At 43.3% G+C, this 20,535-nt stretch overlaps 1 protein-coding gene across 4 annotated transcripts in view; it reads right to left on the bottom strand.

The window, feature by feature from the left end:
* LOC120853037 (myocardial zonula adherens protein) overlaps positions 1-20,535 on the bottom strand; it is a 116,657-nt gene that overhangs the window by 64,377 nt on the left and 31,745 nt on the right. For all 4 annotated transcript variants that reach the window (XM_040226613.1, XM_040226614.1, XM_040226615.1 and 1 more), the window contains 6 exons: positions 18,726-18,818; positions 14,751-14,864; positions 10,716-10,868; positions 5,317-5,442; positions 4,221-4,349; positions 125-204 (listed from right to left, as the gene is read on the bottom strand). In XM_040226613.1, the coding sequence (XP_040082547.1) occupies positions 125-204; positions 4,221-4,349; positions 5,317-5,442; positions 10,716-10,868; positions 14,751-14,864; positions 18,726-18,818 (695 nt within the window). The remainder of the gene's footprint in view (positions 1-124; positions 205-4,220; positions 4,350-5,316; positions 5,443-10,715; positions 10,869-14,750; positions 14,865-18,725; positions 18,819-20,535) is intronic.

Here is a 20,535-nt window from a genome sequence, read left to right as displayed (position 1 = left end):
TACATGTTATCAGTCTGCAATGAGTGATAACCAAACGAATGAAAATGCAAGGACCAAGTGAGCCCACACAAACACAGTGTGCCCACCATTAATCCATTATAAAACAAAGGATGGTATATCTTACCTTTCTTTGTTAGAATCGGTTATTTCCACTGACATTTCTGTTTCATGCTCCAGGAGTTGAAGTTGAAGTTGATGGCGTTCCTAAAACAGACAGACATTCATATTTAACCAATGGATCCCAAGTTGGCTAAAGAATGTACAGCAAGCAACTCCAATACTAGTCAGCTCAAATCTATGTGACACCTATGGGCTTTTACACACTCACTCACCAGAGTCCAAACAAATCTCAAAATTTCAAATTTGCTAGTGCGTATTTATAGACGTATTTGTGTGTTAGAGACAAATAACATGGGTAAGCCATTCAAGATTTATCTTTTAGAAAGTATTTCATCAGCCAAGGCTCAGATGTCTTATGAAAATTTATAGTTCTAAATAATGATAATCAATACTCTAAATGAGCAAGCAACCTGTGATACTACGAATTTCTTGATTATTTTCTGAATCCTCAGGAGGGTCTGGAATTCTATGATATTCTATAAATTAACTGGGGGTAGTGTTTACACAGCTGTGTTTACTTGTAAAAATCAGAATAAATGTGCTGCAATGACCTCCACATTCTAATCCCTGAAACTTGTGAACATGTTGCCTTACGTGGAAAAAGGAACTTAGCAGACATGATTAAGTTAATAATCTTGAAATGGGGATGAAATGGGGAGATTATCCTGAATTATCTGGTTGGGCCCTTACAGGAAGAAGGGTTAGGTCAAGAGATGGACACAGGCTGGGAGGTGCTATAATGCTAACTTAGCAGCTGGAGGATGGGGCCATGCCCCAAGGAATATAATTAGTCTCTTGAAGGGAGCAAAGGCGAGGAAATGGATTCTCCTCTGGAGCTCCCAACAGCCCTGCCCACACCTTGATTTTAGGACTTCTGACCTCCTAAAGATGGTAACTCTATGATGTTTTAAAGCCACTAACTGTAGTAAATGATTGCAGTATCAATAGGAAACCAATAAGTTGTGCATGTAAGATTTGTACAGGGATTTCCCTGGTGGTCCAGTGTGGCTAACACTCTACACTCCCAATCCAGGGGGCCTGGGTTTGATTCCTGGTCAGGGGACTACATCCCACATGCCACAACTAAGGCACAATGCAGTCAAATAAATAAATATTTATTAAGAAGATTTGCACACATTTCTATAAATTTAGTTTACCTTAAAAAAGTAAAAAGAATATGGACATTTCTTTGAACACAGTGAAAAATATTAATAAAGGTATAGTGTCCATTACCACCAAAATTGCACCAGAAATACATTACAACTGTTAGTATGACAAATTTCCTTAAAATGAAATTTATCAAATCCTGCTCACTAATTGAGAGGAGATTCTTCTGCTTGAGGGCTTTCTTTAAGTATGGCTGTGTCTCATCTTTACCCTCAGAAATTCTGCCCAACAAGCTCTGACTAGTTATACAGATCCCAAACTTCTTTCCCACCAAATATGAAAAGCAAATCCTTGAAACTTGAACTCCCACAACTTCTGAAGCTGTCGGCAGTAGCAGACAAGGGATAGTCAGAGTGGGAAGCAGGACACTCTGGAAGGGAGGGTATGTTATCATTGACATATTCAAAATAAAGGGAGACCAACTTTTTCGTGGGGTTTTGTTACTTCTTTTAAATCTCTACAGTGGATGCACAGACTAACTGTCCCCATGGTTTCTGCCACTGGCTGGAAGTTTACATGAGCCCTGAAATAACAGTGATGAATTCTTAACAAGTGAGCTTTCCCTCCAACTCCCCAAAAAGCTGTCATAAAGTAGGACAAGCCTGGCTTACAGTATACTTTAAATTTTGATATTTTCCTAAGTTGAGGTACAACAAATCTTAAGTGGACACTGCACAATCCCTTGACATATCTGTATTCACATTACCTGGTGGAACCACCACCAAGATCAAGGCATAGAGTACTATCTATTCTGCAGAAGGGTCTCTGATAGAACACACTCCTTAAAAGACTTTAACTGATGAAGAAAAAAAAGAAGCTGTTTTGGACACAATGTTGAGAAACAGTAAACTAAGGGGTACAGCAGAGAAGCCATTCAAAAGCACATGGTTTGTCCTCGAGAAAAATCCAAAAATATGTGAGAACAGGATACAAACTCTGTAGGCATGTTGTTCACAGCGTGTGACAGAGGTTTGCCATGGTTCCTGCTCTCACAGATTTAGCTGTGAAGGGCAAAAAACAGTAAATGGCCATATCTAATCTTAGCTACCTAAAGCAAGCATTTTGCTAGCCTAAATGAGAAAAGTTATGAGGAAGGACAACAGATTCTCAATCACTAGAGAAAAAGCCAAGAGGACGTGGGCAACATTTTATGCCACACAACCACGGGGAGGGAGGAGCAGCCTTACTAGCACCCTAGCCCCCCAGCCACACACCCCCACGCAGGCTCCACATGGACATCAGTGGGAAAATGTTGGGAACTTTCCAGAAGCCCAAGGAGACAAAGAAACTAAGCTATAGAACAGGTCCAGCTGAAAAAAAAAAAAAAGTTGACACCGGGGGCAGACATTTATGCAAGTCACAACCTAAAAATCAGAGCCACACATTTTTTGAGCCCCTACTCTATATATGCCAGGCACTGCCCTTAACATGTGGCCTGGATTTTTCTTGTTGACTCCTCACAAAAGGCCTAAGAATAAGAATTACTATTATCAACATTTTACAGAAGAGGAAACTGAATTCGGAAGAGTCAAGTAACTTCTTGCAACTAGAAAACGAGGCAAGACTCAAACCCTAGGTTCGTGTGATTCTAAAACATGGATAGTCTCTCTGTCTGTGAGTGAGAACCACCCGCTCACCTGGCTCCTGTTTGCTGCAGGATAGCCTGTCACTCGGGGGGAGTGTGCATAACCAGCACCTTCTGCTGTTGCAGGAGCGAGGCGATGTAGGGGAAAGCTTGCCTGCATTCTAGAAAATGCCTTCACTGCCCAATCATTACAACCACCATCTACAACCAGTACTGACGTCAGCCCTAACCATGCCACTGATCTGATCTTCAAGACAAGATAGGATTCCACTTTCCCGGAGGGTAGAGGTGAAATTGTAACTGACTCTCTATTTGTTCAAGTCCCTCCCCTCAAAAGATATTACTTAAAAGAAGACCCTCTGGCCAGCTGAGAAGCTCTGTTTAAGGCTATTCCCACCTTCCTGGTTAGAGGAGTGTAGACGGGACCAGGCCACAGACATCATAGGTCAGCCCTCTTCTCGGAACCAGCCGGAAGCCCAGCTGTTGACCCTGCTTCCCCTGTCATTCCCGCCCCCTCCATCACTGGCCGGGGGATTCCCAGTGTCCAGTGTGGGTCACAGGATGCCGAGGGGTGGTCTTAGCTGGTCCCCACTCTTTTGTAAACTCACACAGCTAGAGAGCCACTTCCTAGAACCCACAGCTCTAGTCCTCAAGCACCACTCTCCCTTGGGAGTCAGCTGTCACTTGCTAAAGGTCACCCTCCCTTCATCTTTCTTGCTTTTTCTCTTTCCTCTCTCCCACCTCTCCTCTTTTCTCCACTTCCCACCTCATTTCTTCCCTCTCTCTAGACTGGCTCATTATCCCAGCTGAGCTCCTGTCTCCTGCAGGCCTCTCCCTGCTCCACCCCCCACCCACGGAGAGCAAAGTCCTCTACTCTGACGCATAACCAACCCTTCAGACCCCGGTCCCAGAAACAACTGGCTTGGGGTGTCGATGTAACATGGAAATAGGGCTTGACTGCCTGCCAGGGAAACCAAGTTCATGCTGAGGGCCCCAGCAAAGTAGGGCTGCTAAAAGATTAATTTCTGTAAATAATGTTACATATAATAATATGTAATGATGTTAGAAGCATCAAAATTTTCAACATAGGAATACTTAGGACTTGGTGGAACTTCCATATACTTTACTTTTTGCTGTCTCTTTTTTTTCTAGATTTTTAATTGGAGGATAATGGCTTTACATCCATATACTTTATTTTATAGTTCTGTCTTTGTTATTTCAAGTCATAAGTTGTAGGAATGAGAGGGATCTGTGGTGATGGCTTCTCACACCTTTGGGCAGGCCTGAGGGGAGCTGTTATACTACAGGGAGGCTGGGCAAGGGGCCTGCGGGCTCCAAGCTGTGTCACCTTCTCCATGCGCTCAATCAGCCTGTCCAGCTCCCCGATCCTCTGGTCCTTCTCCTCGAGGCTGATCTCTGCTGCCTGCATCTTTTTATTGGCTTCTTCAATGGCTTTCAGAAAACTATTGGTTTCTTCCTGCAAAAGAAACACACTCTTCTCAGAAGAGCACGCAGTCACTACCAATCAGGGTTCAAACAGCTCAGGCCTTGCTAAATCATCTTGTCTCTTTAGAAGCATGACTCGGCATGACCTGGAAGCCTAGAAGAGTCTCAGAGAATCATGAACCCAAATTCCATGATTCTGGTTCTAACCAATGAATAAAAGACACATTTCAAGGGCCTAATTATCTTTCTGCCTTCCCCTCACCCCTTGAGGACAAAAGAACCTACAAATGTTATTTATCTCCTGACGAGATGCTCAAAGTATCACTGTATTTGCCAACAACATAAAGGGAATTAGAGCTGGAAGTGGAATTGAATGCAGAGTGCCCAGATCTTTCTCCCAAACACCAACTCAGTCAATTATTCAGCACATGTACTAAGCCTGTGGGGACACAAGATAAGGCAGATTGAGTCCCTGTCCTCAAGGAATCAATGCTCTGCTAGAGAACCCAAGATTGGAGATGCACAGCCCAGCTCTAATAACAGGGACAAGAGAATTCCACAGCAGAGAACAGAGAGAACGGGCTTCCCCAGGACAGGGGACACTTGCAGCTGTGTGAGGAAGAAAGACTTCATTCGTGAAGATGCTGGCATCGTCAAGACTCTCAGGGAGCATAAGCAGGATGGGGACAGGGAAGGAGGAGAAGATGCGGTAAGGAAACGCACAGCTGCAGGTAAGCCAGGATCAGCCTGGATATGGCAAATGGTCAGACTGGCTGGAGAAAGGGGTGTACTGAGTCAGAGGTTGAGGGCTCTTTTAAGCAGGGAGGAAGGTGAGTAAAGGAAGGGAAGGAGAAGGGAGAGGAGTGAGTGGCACATACTAAACCCATGTTAGAGTCCACTAACTCACCTCCGAGCACACACCTTCCCATTTAAAGCTCACCAACAATAATGCACCCAACACTCCCTGGTTGTTCCATCAGCAGGTGGGACATACACACCAGGAGAGCCTCCTTCTCCGCATTGTGCCGCTGCTGCTCCTCCTGCAGCCTCTCTTCGTACTGGCTGTACAGCTTCCGGGTCATCTCTCTCATCACCTCCGCGTTGGCTTGTTGGGAGGATTCCACCTGCAAAGAGACTCACTTCAGAGCTACAGCTTCAGGAGGTTCTGGCGAATCTGCACCTTACACTCTGTATGTGTCGAGCATGAACTCACAGAGGAGTGGGCCCAGGGGCCAGGGCTCTGCAGGGGACAGAGGCAGCAGGAACTGATGGGGAAAGAGATAGAAGGAAGAAGGAAAAGGGACGAGCAGGTGCATGGAACATTAAAAGTAGCCCTGTAAACTTCTTTACTTGATACTAATATTACCAGGAAAAGGTGTTCCATGAGTGACTTTTCACAAGGCAGAAACATACTTCTCTATCAACACTGCACCTCAAATCTAACTGTTTTAAAACTGAATTCTCTCTAAAACGTGCTCCACTGCCTTATTTTTTTCTCTATTTGTATTTGGCTGTGTTGGGTCTTAGGGCACACAGGATCTTTGTTGCTTCATGTGGGATCTTTTACTGTGGGACACAGACTCCAGTTGTGGCACACAGACTCAGTAATTGCAGCGGGCAGGCTTAGTTGCCACACAGCATGTGAGATCTTAGTTCCCCGACCAGGGATCAAACCCATGTTCCCTACATTGCAAGGTGGATTCTTAACCACCAGGGAAGACCCTGCACCGTCTTATTAACCCCTTTCTTCAGTGTCTTTTCCTGTGTAATGTTATTTTGCTCCTGAAATTTTATCATACTTTATTCTATCAGTTTTAACAACCCTTTTTCTCTAGGTAATATTGTTGTTCAGTTGCTAAGTTGTGTCTGACTCTTGCAACCCCATGGACTGTAGCACGCCAGGCTTCCCTGTCCCTTCACTATGCTAGGTGATATATCCTCATTCTAACTGGCCTCAGAAAGACATGCTTTTTGAAAGTCTTGAGTACTCAAGAATCTAAGCAATTTGAGTTATAAATCATGAGGGTATTCTCCCACAAGGCATCTCCTCTAGAACAGCCTAAGGCTGTGCTGAACACAATCTGAAAAGCACAGATTCAAATGAAAACAAATTCACTCTGTTGTAGGATGAAAATAAGACCACTACATTATCAGAATTGGGTCAGAGCAGGATAAACTATAAAATTAAAAAATAAAAAGGTTTGCTACATGAAGAAAGAGGGAATAAGAGAGGAAAGGGCAGATACAGAGCTTCTATTTCTTACACTTGTTTCATAGAGCTGACTTTGAAACCAATAATTTACCTGATATAAAAATTAAATTTTAAATAATTATCTTGTTTAATTGTTTAAACAATGAAATTAATAATTAACAATTTTAAACAATTACCAAGATCATTCACTGTGAAAAGTAGAGTCTTTTCAAAAAATAGTGCAGGGACAATCGGATTTGTCACAAATAAAAGAATGAAGTTGGGTCCATAAAACACCATATATAAAAATGAACTCAAAATGGATGAAAAACTTAAAATCTTAAAGCCAAAACTACGAAACTCTTAGAAAGAAAATTTGTGACCTTTGATTAAGCAATGGCTTCTCAGATATGACTCCAAAAGCACAATTGACAAAAAAAGATACACAAATTTGACTTCATCGATCTTCAATATTAAAACCTGCTGTGCTTTAAAGGATAGCACCAAGAAATTGAAAAGACAACATAGAGAGTGGGGGGAAATTCTTTCCAATTATACATCTAATAGTTTGTAACCAGAATATATAAAGAATTTTTACAACTCAACAATAAAATATAAATAACCCAATTTTAAAATGGGCAAGGGATCTGACAGACACTCCAGAAAAAATATACAAATGACCAACAAATGCATGAAACAATGTTCATCACTGGTTATCAAGGATGCAAAACTACAATTAACTTCCACTTCACACGCACAAGGATGGCCATAATCAGTAAGAGAGTAACCAGTGTTGGCAAGAATGGGAAGAAACTGGAATTCTCCTACATGGTATGGTGGTAGGAATGTAAAATGGTGTATGCCTACCTCTACATTACCTTTCATATTTGTTTGACATTTTCCCCCCAGGTGCATACACTAAAAAAAAAAATTAAGTCAGAAGATCAGGAAAGCCTTTGAAGAGAAGGTGCCACATGGAATTGAAACCATCTTATTAGCTGAACTCACCAATCACTCCCTAGAGAAGACTTTAGCTCATGTAAGAAATCTGGACTCATCCTTTCCATACTTTTGTGCTTTCCCAACTGTTGCAGTTGGAAATGTTCCCATGTGGTTTGCTGAACCTAATCTGGGGGCTCCTCGGGGCTTGCACAGACCCAGCTTAGGAGATGAGAAAAAGTAAAGTGGGCAGACAGGCATATGTTTGGGGTGGCTGCTGCTTCCTTTCTGCCTAGGCCCTGCCCTCGCCTGTAAAGCTCAAGCCATTAATTTTATGCCTCTGAAAGTGTGTTTGTGTCTCTTCCCTCCAGCTGATTGCTAATTCAAGAGAGCTGAGTTAGCTGGGTAGATAATCTCTATAAAAGCAAGGTATACTACAACCTTAAGAGGTTACATGATGTTTATTTCAAAGACTGGACCAAAGTCTCCCCCGATGTCCTCTACATCTCCTTTCTCATCACTAGGCAAGTTTTGCTACCAAGAAGCCACAACATGGGAAATCCTGAACAGAGATTATCATGAACTGAGAGAGACCCAGTGTGTCCTGTGCTTCATCTCCACTTTGAGAACAAGCTCTGTCCCTCATGTCCTGCTGACACTGCATCCAGGTTACGTGAAATACTGTCACTTCTTAAATTGCTATTTTGAGGAAAAGCATTAGCCTCCAAAACACAATTGCAGGCTGGATTAGAGGCTTGGTCTCCCTGACGCCACAGCACTGGAACAGATGGGTGCAAAGCATGGCTGCAGAGAGCAGACACTGAATACATATTTGTGAGATGAATGACCACATAAAGAGCCTGCCCTGGGGAAGAAACTCCTAACAGTCACTTCAGAATGTTTCAGCAACAAACCCCTTTTTTTCGAAGTAACTCTTGTGCAGAAATACAATACATGAAAGCATAAATAGAAGAACAGCCCTGTCTGAAGTGAAAGCAGGGAGGAGCTGACTATGTAGTTCCCTGGCTCCTTCCTCTCCCCCAGATGGTTGTGTTTGGCCAAGTGGGTGGTGATGGTAGGGCCCATGGGCAGCTATCGTGGAGACCACGCAGTGTGGGACAGCAGCCTGTCCTCCCCATCAGCTGCCCCGGGGGTAGACCTTATGGAGATGACCATGTAGCCCAGGCTATTCCCCTAATTATTAACAGCACTTCCTTTCACTCCGAAACATACTCATTCGTGCAATAAATCATGTGAGTACACAGCCTGTATATTGTTGTGTACTGTATATTGTCTGTATATACTGTATACTGTATATATACTGTATATCAAGGCTGTATATTGTCACCCTGCTTATTTAACTTATATGCAGAGTACATCATGAGAAACGCTGGGCTAGAAGAAGCACAAGCTGGAATCAAGATTGCCGGGAGAAATATCAATAACCTCAGATATGCAGATGACACCACCCTTATGGCAGAAAGTGAAGAACTAAAGAGCCGCTTGATGAAAGTGAAACAGGAGAGTGAAAAAGTTGGTTTAAAGCTCAACATTCAGAAAACGAAGATCATGGCATCCGGTCCCATCACTTCGTGTCAAAAAGGTGGGGAAACAGTGGCTGACTTTATTTTGTGGGGCTCCAAAATCACTGCAGATGGTGATTGCAGCCATGAAATTAAAAGACGCTTACTCCTTGGAAGGAAAGTTATGACCAACCTTGACAGCCTATTAAAAAGCAGAGACATTACTTTGTCAACAAAGGTCCATCTAATCAAGGCCATGGTTTTTCCAGTAGTCATGTATGGATGTGAGAGTTGGACTATAAAGAAAGCTGAGCACCGAAGAATTGATGCTTTTGAACTGTGGTGTTGAAGAAGACTCTTGAAGAGTCCCTTGGACTGCAAGGAGATCCAACCAGTCCATCCTAAAGGAAATCAGTCCTGGGTGTTCATTGGAAGGACTGATGTTGAAGCTGAAACTCCAATACTTTGGCCACCTGATGCGAAGAGCTGACTCATTTGAAAAGACCCCGATGCTGGGAAAGATTGAGGGCAGGAGGAGAAGGGGACAACAGAGGATGAGATGGTTAGATGGCATCACCAACTCAATGGACATGAGTTTGGGTAAACTCCGGGAGTTGGTGATGGACAGGGAGGTCTGGCGTGCTGCAGTTCATGGGGTAGCAAAGAGTCAGACACGACTGAGGGACTGAAGTGATCTGAACACAACCCACAAGGCACTCTCCTCTAGAACAGTCTAGGCTGTGCTGAACACAATCTGAGAAGCACAGGTTCAAATGAAAACAAATTCATTCAGGAAATAATTTGTTGAGTGACTTCTGGGAGCTGTTTGTGGCTCTGCGCCTGGCACTGGGTAGGAACTCTCACCAGAGCCAGGAGCAGACCCACGGATGAGTGAGGGCTCCATGCTTCACATATGGAAGGAGCACTGAGACATGCAGGGCCTTAGAGGATGAGCTGCAGAATAAGCCAGGCCTGGGGGCAGGGGGGACACTGCCCAGAGTCCTTGATCACCCATTCATTTTCTTCCAGGGGGCCCCTCAGCTCTTCATTTTCAAACCAGACAAAAAGGTCTTGGGATCTAAAAGAGAAGCTAAACAGTCAAGTTTCTTTTTTAAATAATTGATTTTGGGATTGTGCTATGTCTTCGTTGTTGCATGTGGGTTTTCTCTAATTACAGTGAGCGGGAGCTACTCTTTGTTTTGGTGCTCAGGCTTTTTGCTGCAGTGGATTCTCTTGTTGTGCAGCACGGGCTCTAGAGAGAGGACTCAGTAGTTGCGGTGCATAGGCTTAGTTGCCTCGTGGCATGTGGGATCTTGCCAGACCAGGGATCAAACCCGTGTCCCATGCATTTGGCAGGTAGATTTTTAACCACTGGACCACTGGGGAAGTCCACACACTGAAGCTTCTCAAGCCCCAAACTTGCAGGCATCCAAGGGCCCCCTCAGTACATAAGGGCAGTGCCATGATGAGGTCTCAGCAGCTGAGGCTGCTGGGATCGAGGCAGGAGAGCCCAGTGGGGTGTGTATGGGGTGCCCCCAATCTGCACTGACAGCTCTGAACACAGAAACCCTCTCAGTGCCATCAGGTCAGATCCTGCAGGGCTGGCCACAGAAGGGCGCCGAAACCCAACAGAGAAGAGAATGGAGAAATCAGAATGGGAGAGCTGATGATGGAAGGAGAGAGAGGAGGAGGAGGAAAGAAGAGGAGGGAACGGTGAGCAGGAGATCCATGCTCCTGTATCTACCTTCATTTTCAGCAGCTTGTTTTCAACCTGAGCTGCATCTAACTGCCTCTGCTTCTCCCGCAGCTTGTCCATGGAGGCTGTGTACGTCTGCTGCAGATTTCTGATCTGATCCTTGATGTTGCTGTTCTCCAAAGTAACATCCACGAGGGTTTTCTGATGGGATGAAAATAAAAACCAGATCTAGCGGTGTGAGAAAACGGGCCAGACCACACCAGGACATCCCTTTGTCATTAACCGTTGAGGGAGACATCAGCCACAGGAGCTACAAGCCTGGGCCCCTGGTATTAGAGCACCTGAGGGCCCCCTGGTGGCCAGGAGGTCTGCTGCCCTGTACTGAGGCCAGCCAGCTTCCCCATAATTCCCCATCACTGCTGCCAACACCACGTGCCACTGCCTAGGATGGATGGAAATGGATCAAACCCCTTTCCAAGGAAAAACGTTAATGAGACATAATTTCACATGTAAAGAAATTGGGTTTGAAAACAGTAAGTACAGAAGAACCCCACTTTGAAAAAAAAAATTCATAAGCATCTGTTCAAATGCCCAGGGGGAAAAAAAAAAAAGGCTAGGAGGTTGTCGTTCTTGCTCTTGTTTCGTCACTAAGTTGTGTCCAACTCTTGGAACCCCATGGACTGTAGCCCACCAGACTCTTCTGTCCATGGGATTCTTCAGGCAAGAATACTGGAGTGGGGGGCCATTTCCTTCTCCAGGGGATCTTCCCAACCCAGGGACTGAACCCATGTCTCCTGTATTGGCAGGCAGATTCTCTGCTGCTGAGCCACCGGGGAGAGAGGGGAAGACTAGGAGAGTTACCCAAATTCAAAGAACTGCTTTCACTAGGGACAGGAGTATGGGTAGTACTAACTTTCTTCTCTGTTAAAATCTTCTGCATTTTCCAAATTCCTAAGTCAGAAAACAAAATAGGTATTTTATAAAAAGGAGGTATTCCCCCTTTTTCCTTAAACAGGCTGTTTCTTCAGTACCTTTAGACGAGCTGCCAGAACAGCAACAACATGGCTGAGGCTACTGTGATGCTACACGCTCGTCACGTTCCTCCCTCAGGCAGAGAAGGGTGGTGATGAAGGGGGGACGGGCAGCAGAGTCTACAACAATTGCCTGACAAGTGTCAGATGCCTGATGCTCATTAATCCAGACCGCCCATTGAAGCAGGAATGCTTAAATTAACACTGTTGCTATTTCATGCCTACCTCTCATTACAGAGGAATGTCTTCCACAACCCCAGAATTCCCAGCACTAGACACAAGGCAATTTCTACCACCTCCTACCGCCTCCTGAAGTTACCTACAACTCATATAGAAGAGCTGGAAATTCTTCTAATATAAGATGTTGGTGTTGGACTCACTTCCTAACACCTGTGTCCTCTTTGTAGCTGGCCAGTCTCTGAAGCTCCTCCACTCCTGAGCCTCCACCTTGGATAATAAGCCTCATTCCTAAACCTATTTAAGTCAGTAAAAAAGGATTTTTAATGGTGGTATATAGGTATGAAAGAAAATACAGAAGCCATTTGGAGGCTGGAATCACAGAACACTGGAGATGCAAGGAGCTTGAAAAACCACCTGGCCAAGCATCCCCTCTCCAAGTCCCACTGGATTTACAGAGATCAGTCCTGTGCTCAGAACCTGTATCAGATGCCAAGAGACCAGGACTGGAGCAACACTTTGTTCAAGCCATTTCTGTTGGTCTCAGTTTGTTTATCCATCAAACAAGGGGGTTGGAGATCATCTCAATGGTTCTTTCCAGCTTTGACATTCTATAAAGTCGAACTGAAGACCTGGTCTTATGGTCATTAATAATGAAAATGGGGTAGACTAGACAATGGAGAAGGAAATGGCAACCTACTCCAGTGTTCTTGCCTGGAGAATCCCAGGGACGGGGGAGCCTGGTGGGCTGCCGTCTGTGGGGTCGCACAGGGTCGGACACGACTGAAGCGACTTAGCAGCAGCAGCAGCAGACAATGGAAGAAATGAGAAGTTAATATCTTCAGACTCATGTGAGTTTCCTGGCCATAAGACAGTATCTTTCTTTCCTTCACTCCTCCCCTTCCCCTGCCTCCACCCACTTCTTTTTTTCACTCAAGCAATTTTTAATCTTTCCCTAAGATTAAAAGGCCCCCCTGACTGCCCTGGAATAAGAGACTAGACTGTGATGAGGAATCAGGCAGGGTCCCTGGCTTAGGGTGGACCCTGTTCTAACAAACAGCTGACCTCTGAAGTGAATGCCTGGAGTGTCAGTGATGGGGACAAAGATGTTGCCTGCCTGCCTGCCATTCCAGGGAACAATGAATGCTGCTGGCCATCAGGCCATCAGCCAGGGCGGCCCACCTGACAGTGTGCCCTGAGGGGAATTCAGGATGGGGAAAAAGCCGGATACCAGGCCTAGAGAGTTAAGACGCATACCAAAGAGATAATGTCCACGAGCCCAGACTCTTGCATCTTATCATACACAGAAAAGCATTAAAAACATTAACTGAAGATGTCTCTCTTTTGTGATTAACAGCAACCTTCTGATGTTTGACTACATTTTTTTTTTCAGCCAAAACTCCTGTATATCCTGGTCCTCCCTGACTTCTTTGGAACAGTTCCTCAGAACTCTCTGAGAGACTGAATCCTGGGCTATAGTCCTCAGGGAGGTCCCCGAATAAAACAGAACTCTCAACTTTCAGGTTGTATGTTGTTGTTGTTGTTGTTTTCCAGGCAAATCAGAAGTATGACGGGGAAGAAAAAAACACAGATACCAACCAGATGTGAAGTCAGGTAAGATACAGCCTTTCCTGGTTGGCCAGGGTAAGAACATGTCCAAGAGGGAAGGAAAGGGAGCCTGGACAAGCCCCCTTGATGGTAGGAGGAAAGGAAAACAAAGGCTACTGAATAAACCAGACCCAAAGCAGGGCCTGGCCTGAGGCCAGGGGAAAGCTGGCATGCTCTAAGGAGAGCCAGGAAAAGGGTGGGACTCAGAGCCCCACCAGAAATGGGCTTCCAGACAAACCCAAACACAAGGCCTGCCCCCACTGTGGGACTATATCCTAGCTTTGATGCTGGCACTACCACCCAATCAGCTGTCAGCAAAAAGTACTGGATCCTAGGGGAAGTGGATCATCCCAACATAAAATTTGTTTGCTTATCTAGCAAATTATTTATAGAGAACCAGAAAGGATATGAAATAGCTTGTGTGAACTTTGAAGAGGAAGGTAAAGAGATAAGAGCCAAATAAAGTTGGAAGGGGACAGAATCTATTATTTGCATGTTTGGAAATTAAAGCCCGAGGAGCCTGTTGAATATAAAGTTGAATCTAATGCTTGGCTGTAAACATTTTCAAATTTATTTGCATATTACATGGGGGGCTCAGCTGAAAGAGTAACAATAGGCAGCATGTGAGGGATTAACTCCAAACAAATCAAAGTAATAACGAGAAGAATCCCCTTGGTGTGGGTTGACCACACATCTGCACACGTGTAGGAGCCTGGCTCTTTTTGGCATCCCTGTCTGGCACTACCAGGTGTTCTCTGGAAGGCACATGACTTTTTCTTTTAATGCAAAATAATTTCCACATTAGGAAAACATGCCTAAAAGCCTTTGGGAGTTACTCGTCATGAATAAATGAGGATTGCCTTGGGTTAAGGCCATCTTTCCTGTGACTGGTGAGACTTCTCCTAACACTGTGGCATGAGGGAGCAGGTGATATGTTGTTTCAGGCACTGATGCTTAGGACCACTCAGGTGTCTAGTGGGACAAGTGACATCACTAGCGCTGAACTCAGGATCTAAACCCCCATTTTAATAAGGGCAAAAACAACTGCAACTGCAAGGTTGGGAGTCTCAGCTTGGAAGCATTTCCATCAGCTTCCTTCCTTAACCGTCTCCCTGGCTCAGCCTTTACTGTGACTGAGTGTATTCTGAATAATGAGCCGAGAACATTCTGTGACTTACTCTAATACAAAGACACAGGGCCCACCCTTGGCTAAGCTCATATGCACTGGAACAGAGGATAACCCAGCCAATGGGGAGCAGAAGCGTACCTGCAAGCTGATGGAGTCTGATGCCAATGCCGCGCTCATGGCATTAAAACTGTCCAGGGCTGACGACTGGGTTTGGATGTGATTCTCCAGGTAGTCCTGCTTTGCCTGTGAAACCTGGACAGATTGAAGAAACAGTTACACACAACCAAACCATACATGCTCACAAAAATCTTCAGCTAGGTCACAACTTTCTCCTGAGAGCAGACACCTCAGGGTCAATGATACTTCAAGTACAGCTTTACATTAAAAAGTCAACATCTGCATGACCCAGAGAGCAGAAAGGCAAGACAACTTTTCCTTTGGATGATATTCACTCCTTCCCCAACAGGGCCTCACTTACTTCTCACAACACTATGCAGCCCCCAGAACATGCCTTTTTATAGGGAGGAAAGGGAAGGAGAGCAGTTAAGAGGTTTGAACGCAAATGTATAGCTACCTTTACGACTAGAATCTAGCTGGATACGACTCTGTACAGTCTTGCTTTTGCCTACTCACCATAGAAGGAATATGCTTTGGGCTCACCCAGTTCCCAGGAGTTGTTTTGTGGCTGCTGCTGCTGTTGTGTTGTCTTTGTTGGATGTATATTTAACGTGTTTCAGAGAGCTTCATCAGAGCCCAGTCTTAAGCTAGACCTTAAAGAAGGGCTGGGCATATAGAAAGGCCAGGAGGCAACAGAACCAGAGGTAAGGTTCTGGGGGGCTCAAGGGTTGATCCTGTGAGGCCTGTGGGAGCCACAGGAAGCAGCCAGGCATGAGACTTGTACCCTTGGGAGAGGAAAGAAATAGCAGGCCAGGGGCAGGAGGTGTGTTCCTGCTCAGGGCACATTCAAACAGCCAATAAGTTAGCATCTTTTTTTTTTTAAGATTTTTTTTGATGTGGATCATTTTTAAGTCTTTATTGAATTTGTTACAATATTGCTTTGTTTTATGCTTTGACCTTTGGCCTATGAGGCATGTGGGAACATAGCTCCCCACCAGGGATCGAACCCACATCACCTGCATTGGAAGGTGAAGTCTTAACTACTGGACCCCCAGTAAAGTCCCACGTTAGCATCTGGACCTGGCTACAGTCTGTGGTGTGACCCAGAGGAGGAGGAGACTGCAGATGGAGATGGAGCTCCTGTGACAGTCTAGATGAGAAAACGAGGGTGTGCAGGAGGTGGCAATGGAAAGCAAGGGGCAGAGACCTGCTTATGCATGCAAATCCAGTCCTCTGGCTTTAATCACAGTCAGTGTCAGTGGATGGCAGAGGGAATTTCCATTGGCAGGTGACAATTTCACAAATCTCTTCCTACATGTCAATGAGAATGACAAGCTGGATATGCCTGTATACTCCCACACCATATAATCAAGGCAGTAGGTCTTACTTAAGCAGATAATTTCACAGCCCAGGCATAAACAAGACTCTAATACATGACTGTGGCAACTGTGCTCCTTTACTGCAGATGTTAACTTTTATGGGAAGTATGTCATACAGAATAGACTTTTCCTTCAAGGTTATTAACCACAAATATTCTTTTAAATGTTGTTCCCATAAAGCCAGGTTAAACCAGAGGAAGCTTATTTTTTCTTTAATTTTGAGTAGGCAATATATTCCTAGAGTTCAAAACATTTTAAAAGTAGAAAAGGCACTAAATATTTCTAAATATTAGACACTAAACGAAATATTTTTTCACTCCTGTTCCATCTGCTCAGTTACCACCATGTCCACTCTACACCTCAAGTAGGAACCACTGTTAATTACTTTCTTGATGATCCTCCCAGTAATTTTTTGTACACACACAAAACAATCTAGATATATTTACTTTCTCCTCTTAGTTTACATAAACGGTAGTATACTACACATGACATTTTCCTGTGTCTTGCTTTTTCACCACTTACTCTGTATCTTTGAAATTTTTCTGTATCTTTTTGAAGAACTTATTCATTTTTACTTTTTTACAACTCTGTGATTGTAGAGATGTAATATATATTTTTAAAATTTTCTCTTTCTTAATGGACTTGTAAGGTTTCCAATCTTTTTACTATTATAAACAATGTTTAACAACTAAGTTTATGCATACATCATTTCACATATGTGAGAGTTTTTCTATAAATTCTTAGGAAAAGAATTGCTGAGTCAAAGGATGTAGGCATTTGTAATTTGGGCGGATATTCCAAATTGCTTTCCCTAAAAGTAATACAAACTACATTCCAAGCAGCAATCTGCCTGATCCTCTATAGCACAGCTAATACAGCATCTTGTTCCACTTTTGCAGTTTTGCCAGTCTGCTAGATAAAAATTATATCACAGGACCATTTTAATCTGAGTTTCTCTTATTGAGAATGAGGAATTTAAGATCTCTTCATCTGTCCTTCACTATAAATTATCTGTCACAATATTTTGCCTATTTTTATGAGGTGTGGCCTTTTTCTAAAAAGAAATCAAAAGATTCATGGGCACTTTTTAAGTATCCAGGATATTAGCTTACTAGTCACTCAGTCGTGTCTGACTCCTTGTGACCCCATGGACTGCAGCTCGCAAGGCTCCTCAGTCCATGAGATTCCTCAGGCAAGAACACTGGAGTGGGCTGCCATTTCATTCTCCAAGCCTACTTACTACCTATAGTACGAAGGCAAATAATTTTTCCCAGGTTGTCATTTGACTTTGGTATTTTTGCCAGCACTAGTCTTCATTTTAATGTAGTCAAAATTATCAGTGTCATTAACTCTTCCTTTAGTGATTTTGGAATTGCATCTCTTCATAAGATAATACCTTCCCCTCTCCAAGAGTGTAAAACAATTCACATATATTTCCTTCTGGCACTAAGTTTAACAAAATCTACCCAGAATTTGTCCAGATATAAGTCTGTCCCAACAGCGTATACTGACTGGTCTATTTTTCTCCCTTCATTTAACGTGCCACATTTATCATAGATTGGGTTACATTTCTGGGCTCTTTTTCATGAATGTCTATTTATTTATGTGCCAATACTATACTGTTTTCATCTCTGAGGCTTTCTCAATTTCTTTCTCAATATTTCTCAATATTAAGAGGCCTAGTCTCCTTCATTGCCTTTTTATCTCCCCAGAATTTTAACTCTTCATATTTATTTTCTGTACACCATGGAACCACCTAGTTCAGTTGTAAAAGAACAACATAAAAATCCTTTAATACTTTTACTGGGTAATATTAAATTTACATATCAACATGAATGGTATTAATGTCTTATGATGTTGAATCTTCCTTTCCAAGTATATGACATATATGTCTTTCTACTCATTAAAATTTATTTTCAGATATCTGATAGTTTTTTGTTGCTTTTATTTTCTCTAACTGGTTTTTTGCATATTACAATCTATTTGTCTATGTCCATTAATATTTTACCTTGCTACTTTACAGAATTCTTCTGTTTATAGCAGTTTTTTCATTGGTTCCCTGGAGTTTTCTGGGTATGTAGTCATACAGTTTGTAAACTGTGCTAGTTTTTCATCTACCCGTCCAGTTTTTATACCTCTAAATCTATTTCTCTTGCTAAATTCCATGGCTAATCTCTCCAGTACAATGTCATTTAATAATAATAGAGCTGGCTTCCTCATCTTGTTCTTGACTTTGGAGGGAATGCTTTGAAAGTGAAAATTGTTCTTGCCACATAAATTTTCCTTCAAATAATAAACTTCATTCTGTGATAATATTCCCTCAATTCATGTAAAATATGATTCCAGGGACTTCCTTCGTGGTCCAGGCATTAGGAATCTGCCTTCCAGTGCAGGGGAGGTGGGTTCAATCCTTGGTCAGGAAACTAAGATTCCACGTGCTATGGAGCAATTAAGCATATGCCACAACTGGAGAGCCCATGAGCTGCACCAAAGACCCAGTGCAATAATGTTCCTATGATTCCACTCACAAGGAACATGGTAAACTCAAGTATCTCCAGGCACTAGCAACTGAGAGGGAGTTCTAAGCCCTAGCACCCCTTCACATGATGCTACTTACTGACAGTTCCTGGGTGAGCTGTCGAATCTTCTGTCTCATTTCATCATAGTCTCCATACATTCTCTTTCTTACTTTTTCCAAAGTGGCTCTCACCTGCAGCCCACAAAAATGCTGGTTAGAGATCAAGCTACAATATTTTCATGTGAGATTTCCAAAACATTTAAGAAACCCTAATAAGAGAAGGGCCTCACAAAAAAATAATCTTAGGAACAGGACAATTTGGGATATTAAGAAAGAGTATCACAAGGGAATTATCCAAATAATAGTGATAATAATAAATACACATTGTGGATTATATATAATTATTAATAAATATTAATTATCAGATAACATGCTCTGAAGAAAAAGTGGTTTATCGAAATTTACCTACCACCCTAAAAATCATATTCAGGCCGGATTTTCCCCCTTTTCCTATCACATATTTTGACAAGTAGGAACTGTTTAACTGGTCAGCTTCGTAAATGCACGACTATTGTTGTTGTTGTTGCTCTGTCACTCTGTCATGTCCAACCCTTTTGCAAACCCCATAGGCTGTAGCCGGCCAGGCTCCTCTGTCCATGGGATTCTCCATGCAAGAATACTAGAGTGGGTGGCCATTCCCTTCTCCAGAGACTCTTCCCAACCCAGGGATCAAATCCATGTCTCCTGCATCAGCAGGTGGATTCTTTACTACTGAGCCACCAGGAAAGCCAAAACATGTGACTAGGCAGACCAAAACAAAAAACAAAACAAGGGCACCTCTAATTTCCCCATCGCTGTCCTGACTGCCAGAGAACAAATAAGTGTTTGGGAGGTAAGGAAGGAAAGCATGAACTTAGAGAGCCCATAAATGTGAAAGTCAGTTCCTCAATAATCACCAACACTACAGAAGGCACTAAATATAAGAAAAGTCATGGTGATTCCCCCAAACTCCTCTTTACACAAACTCTGTTTAAATTTCTCTATAATACCACTTCCAGAGAAGTAATGGGGCCTTAAATACATTCTCAATAAAAACGAAAAAACCTAACAAATAGTCTCTATCTTCACTCTTCTTCTGGTGCTCCCTCGGTTGAATGAAGAACTCAGGGATTCTCATACAAAAAAGCAGCCTCAAAGGAGCCCTCTCCAGAAGGCTCTGGAACTTCTATCACAGGAAAGGCTCAAAAGCAGCAGTTTGGTTAGAATGAGGGGTTAAGGAGGCCACAGCATATGGGGACTTAATTTTGAAACTGTATTTATACAACTAGCACATTGCTTTAAACTGTATGTTTATTAGGAATGACTGGATACTGGTAGAGATTTCAGGGCAGGAGAAGGCAAGTCACAACACCTTGCCCTTCCCAAATGAACTGTAATGATAGAGTCTACTTTCTCACCATTGAATACAAACATTTTGGGGGAAATGAGGCCAAAAGCAACAACCTTTTCATTCTGGGCAGACAGAACGGCTTTCATCTGTGACCCTGAGTTGGTTCTCATCCTACTCACTGTTGGGGAGTGGGTGGAGTTGGATGTGACTCCCACTGGCAAATACTGCCAGAGTCCACCCACAAGTGAGGGAAGGCACACAAACCTATAAACACACTCAGGAATGAGTAGCCTGGGATGGATCTGAAGCCAGCCACAGAAAGTGGGACCAAAAAATTAATTTTAAATTGTAGATCATAGTGGAGGCTGGCAATTCAGGTCAGAAATTCTCATGTGATTTGGACATCTGACAGCCTGAACCTATGATTTTGTCTTGGACAATCTGCAACTCACCAATCTGCTTAGCAGGTTTACCTCTGAAGTGGTGCCATGTTATTTGGGACATCTCAGTGAGAAAGGC

Source organism: Oryx dammah, unplaced genomic scaffold, assembly GCF_014754425.2.
Source record: "Oryx dammah isolate SB20612 unplaced genomic scaffold, SCBI_Odam_1.1 HiC_scaffold_26, whole genome shotgun sequence".
NCBI lineage: Eukaryota > Metazoa > Chordata > Mammalia > Artiodactyla > Bovidae > Oryx > Oryx dammah.
This window is presented reverse-complemented; position numbering and strand designations above follow the sequence as displayed.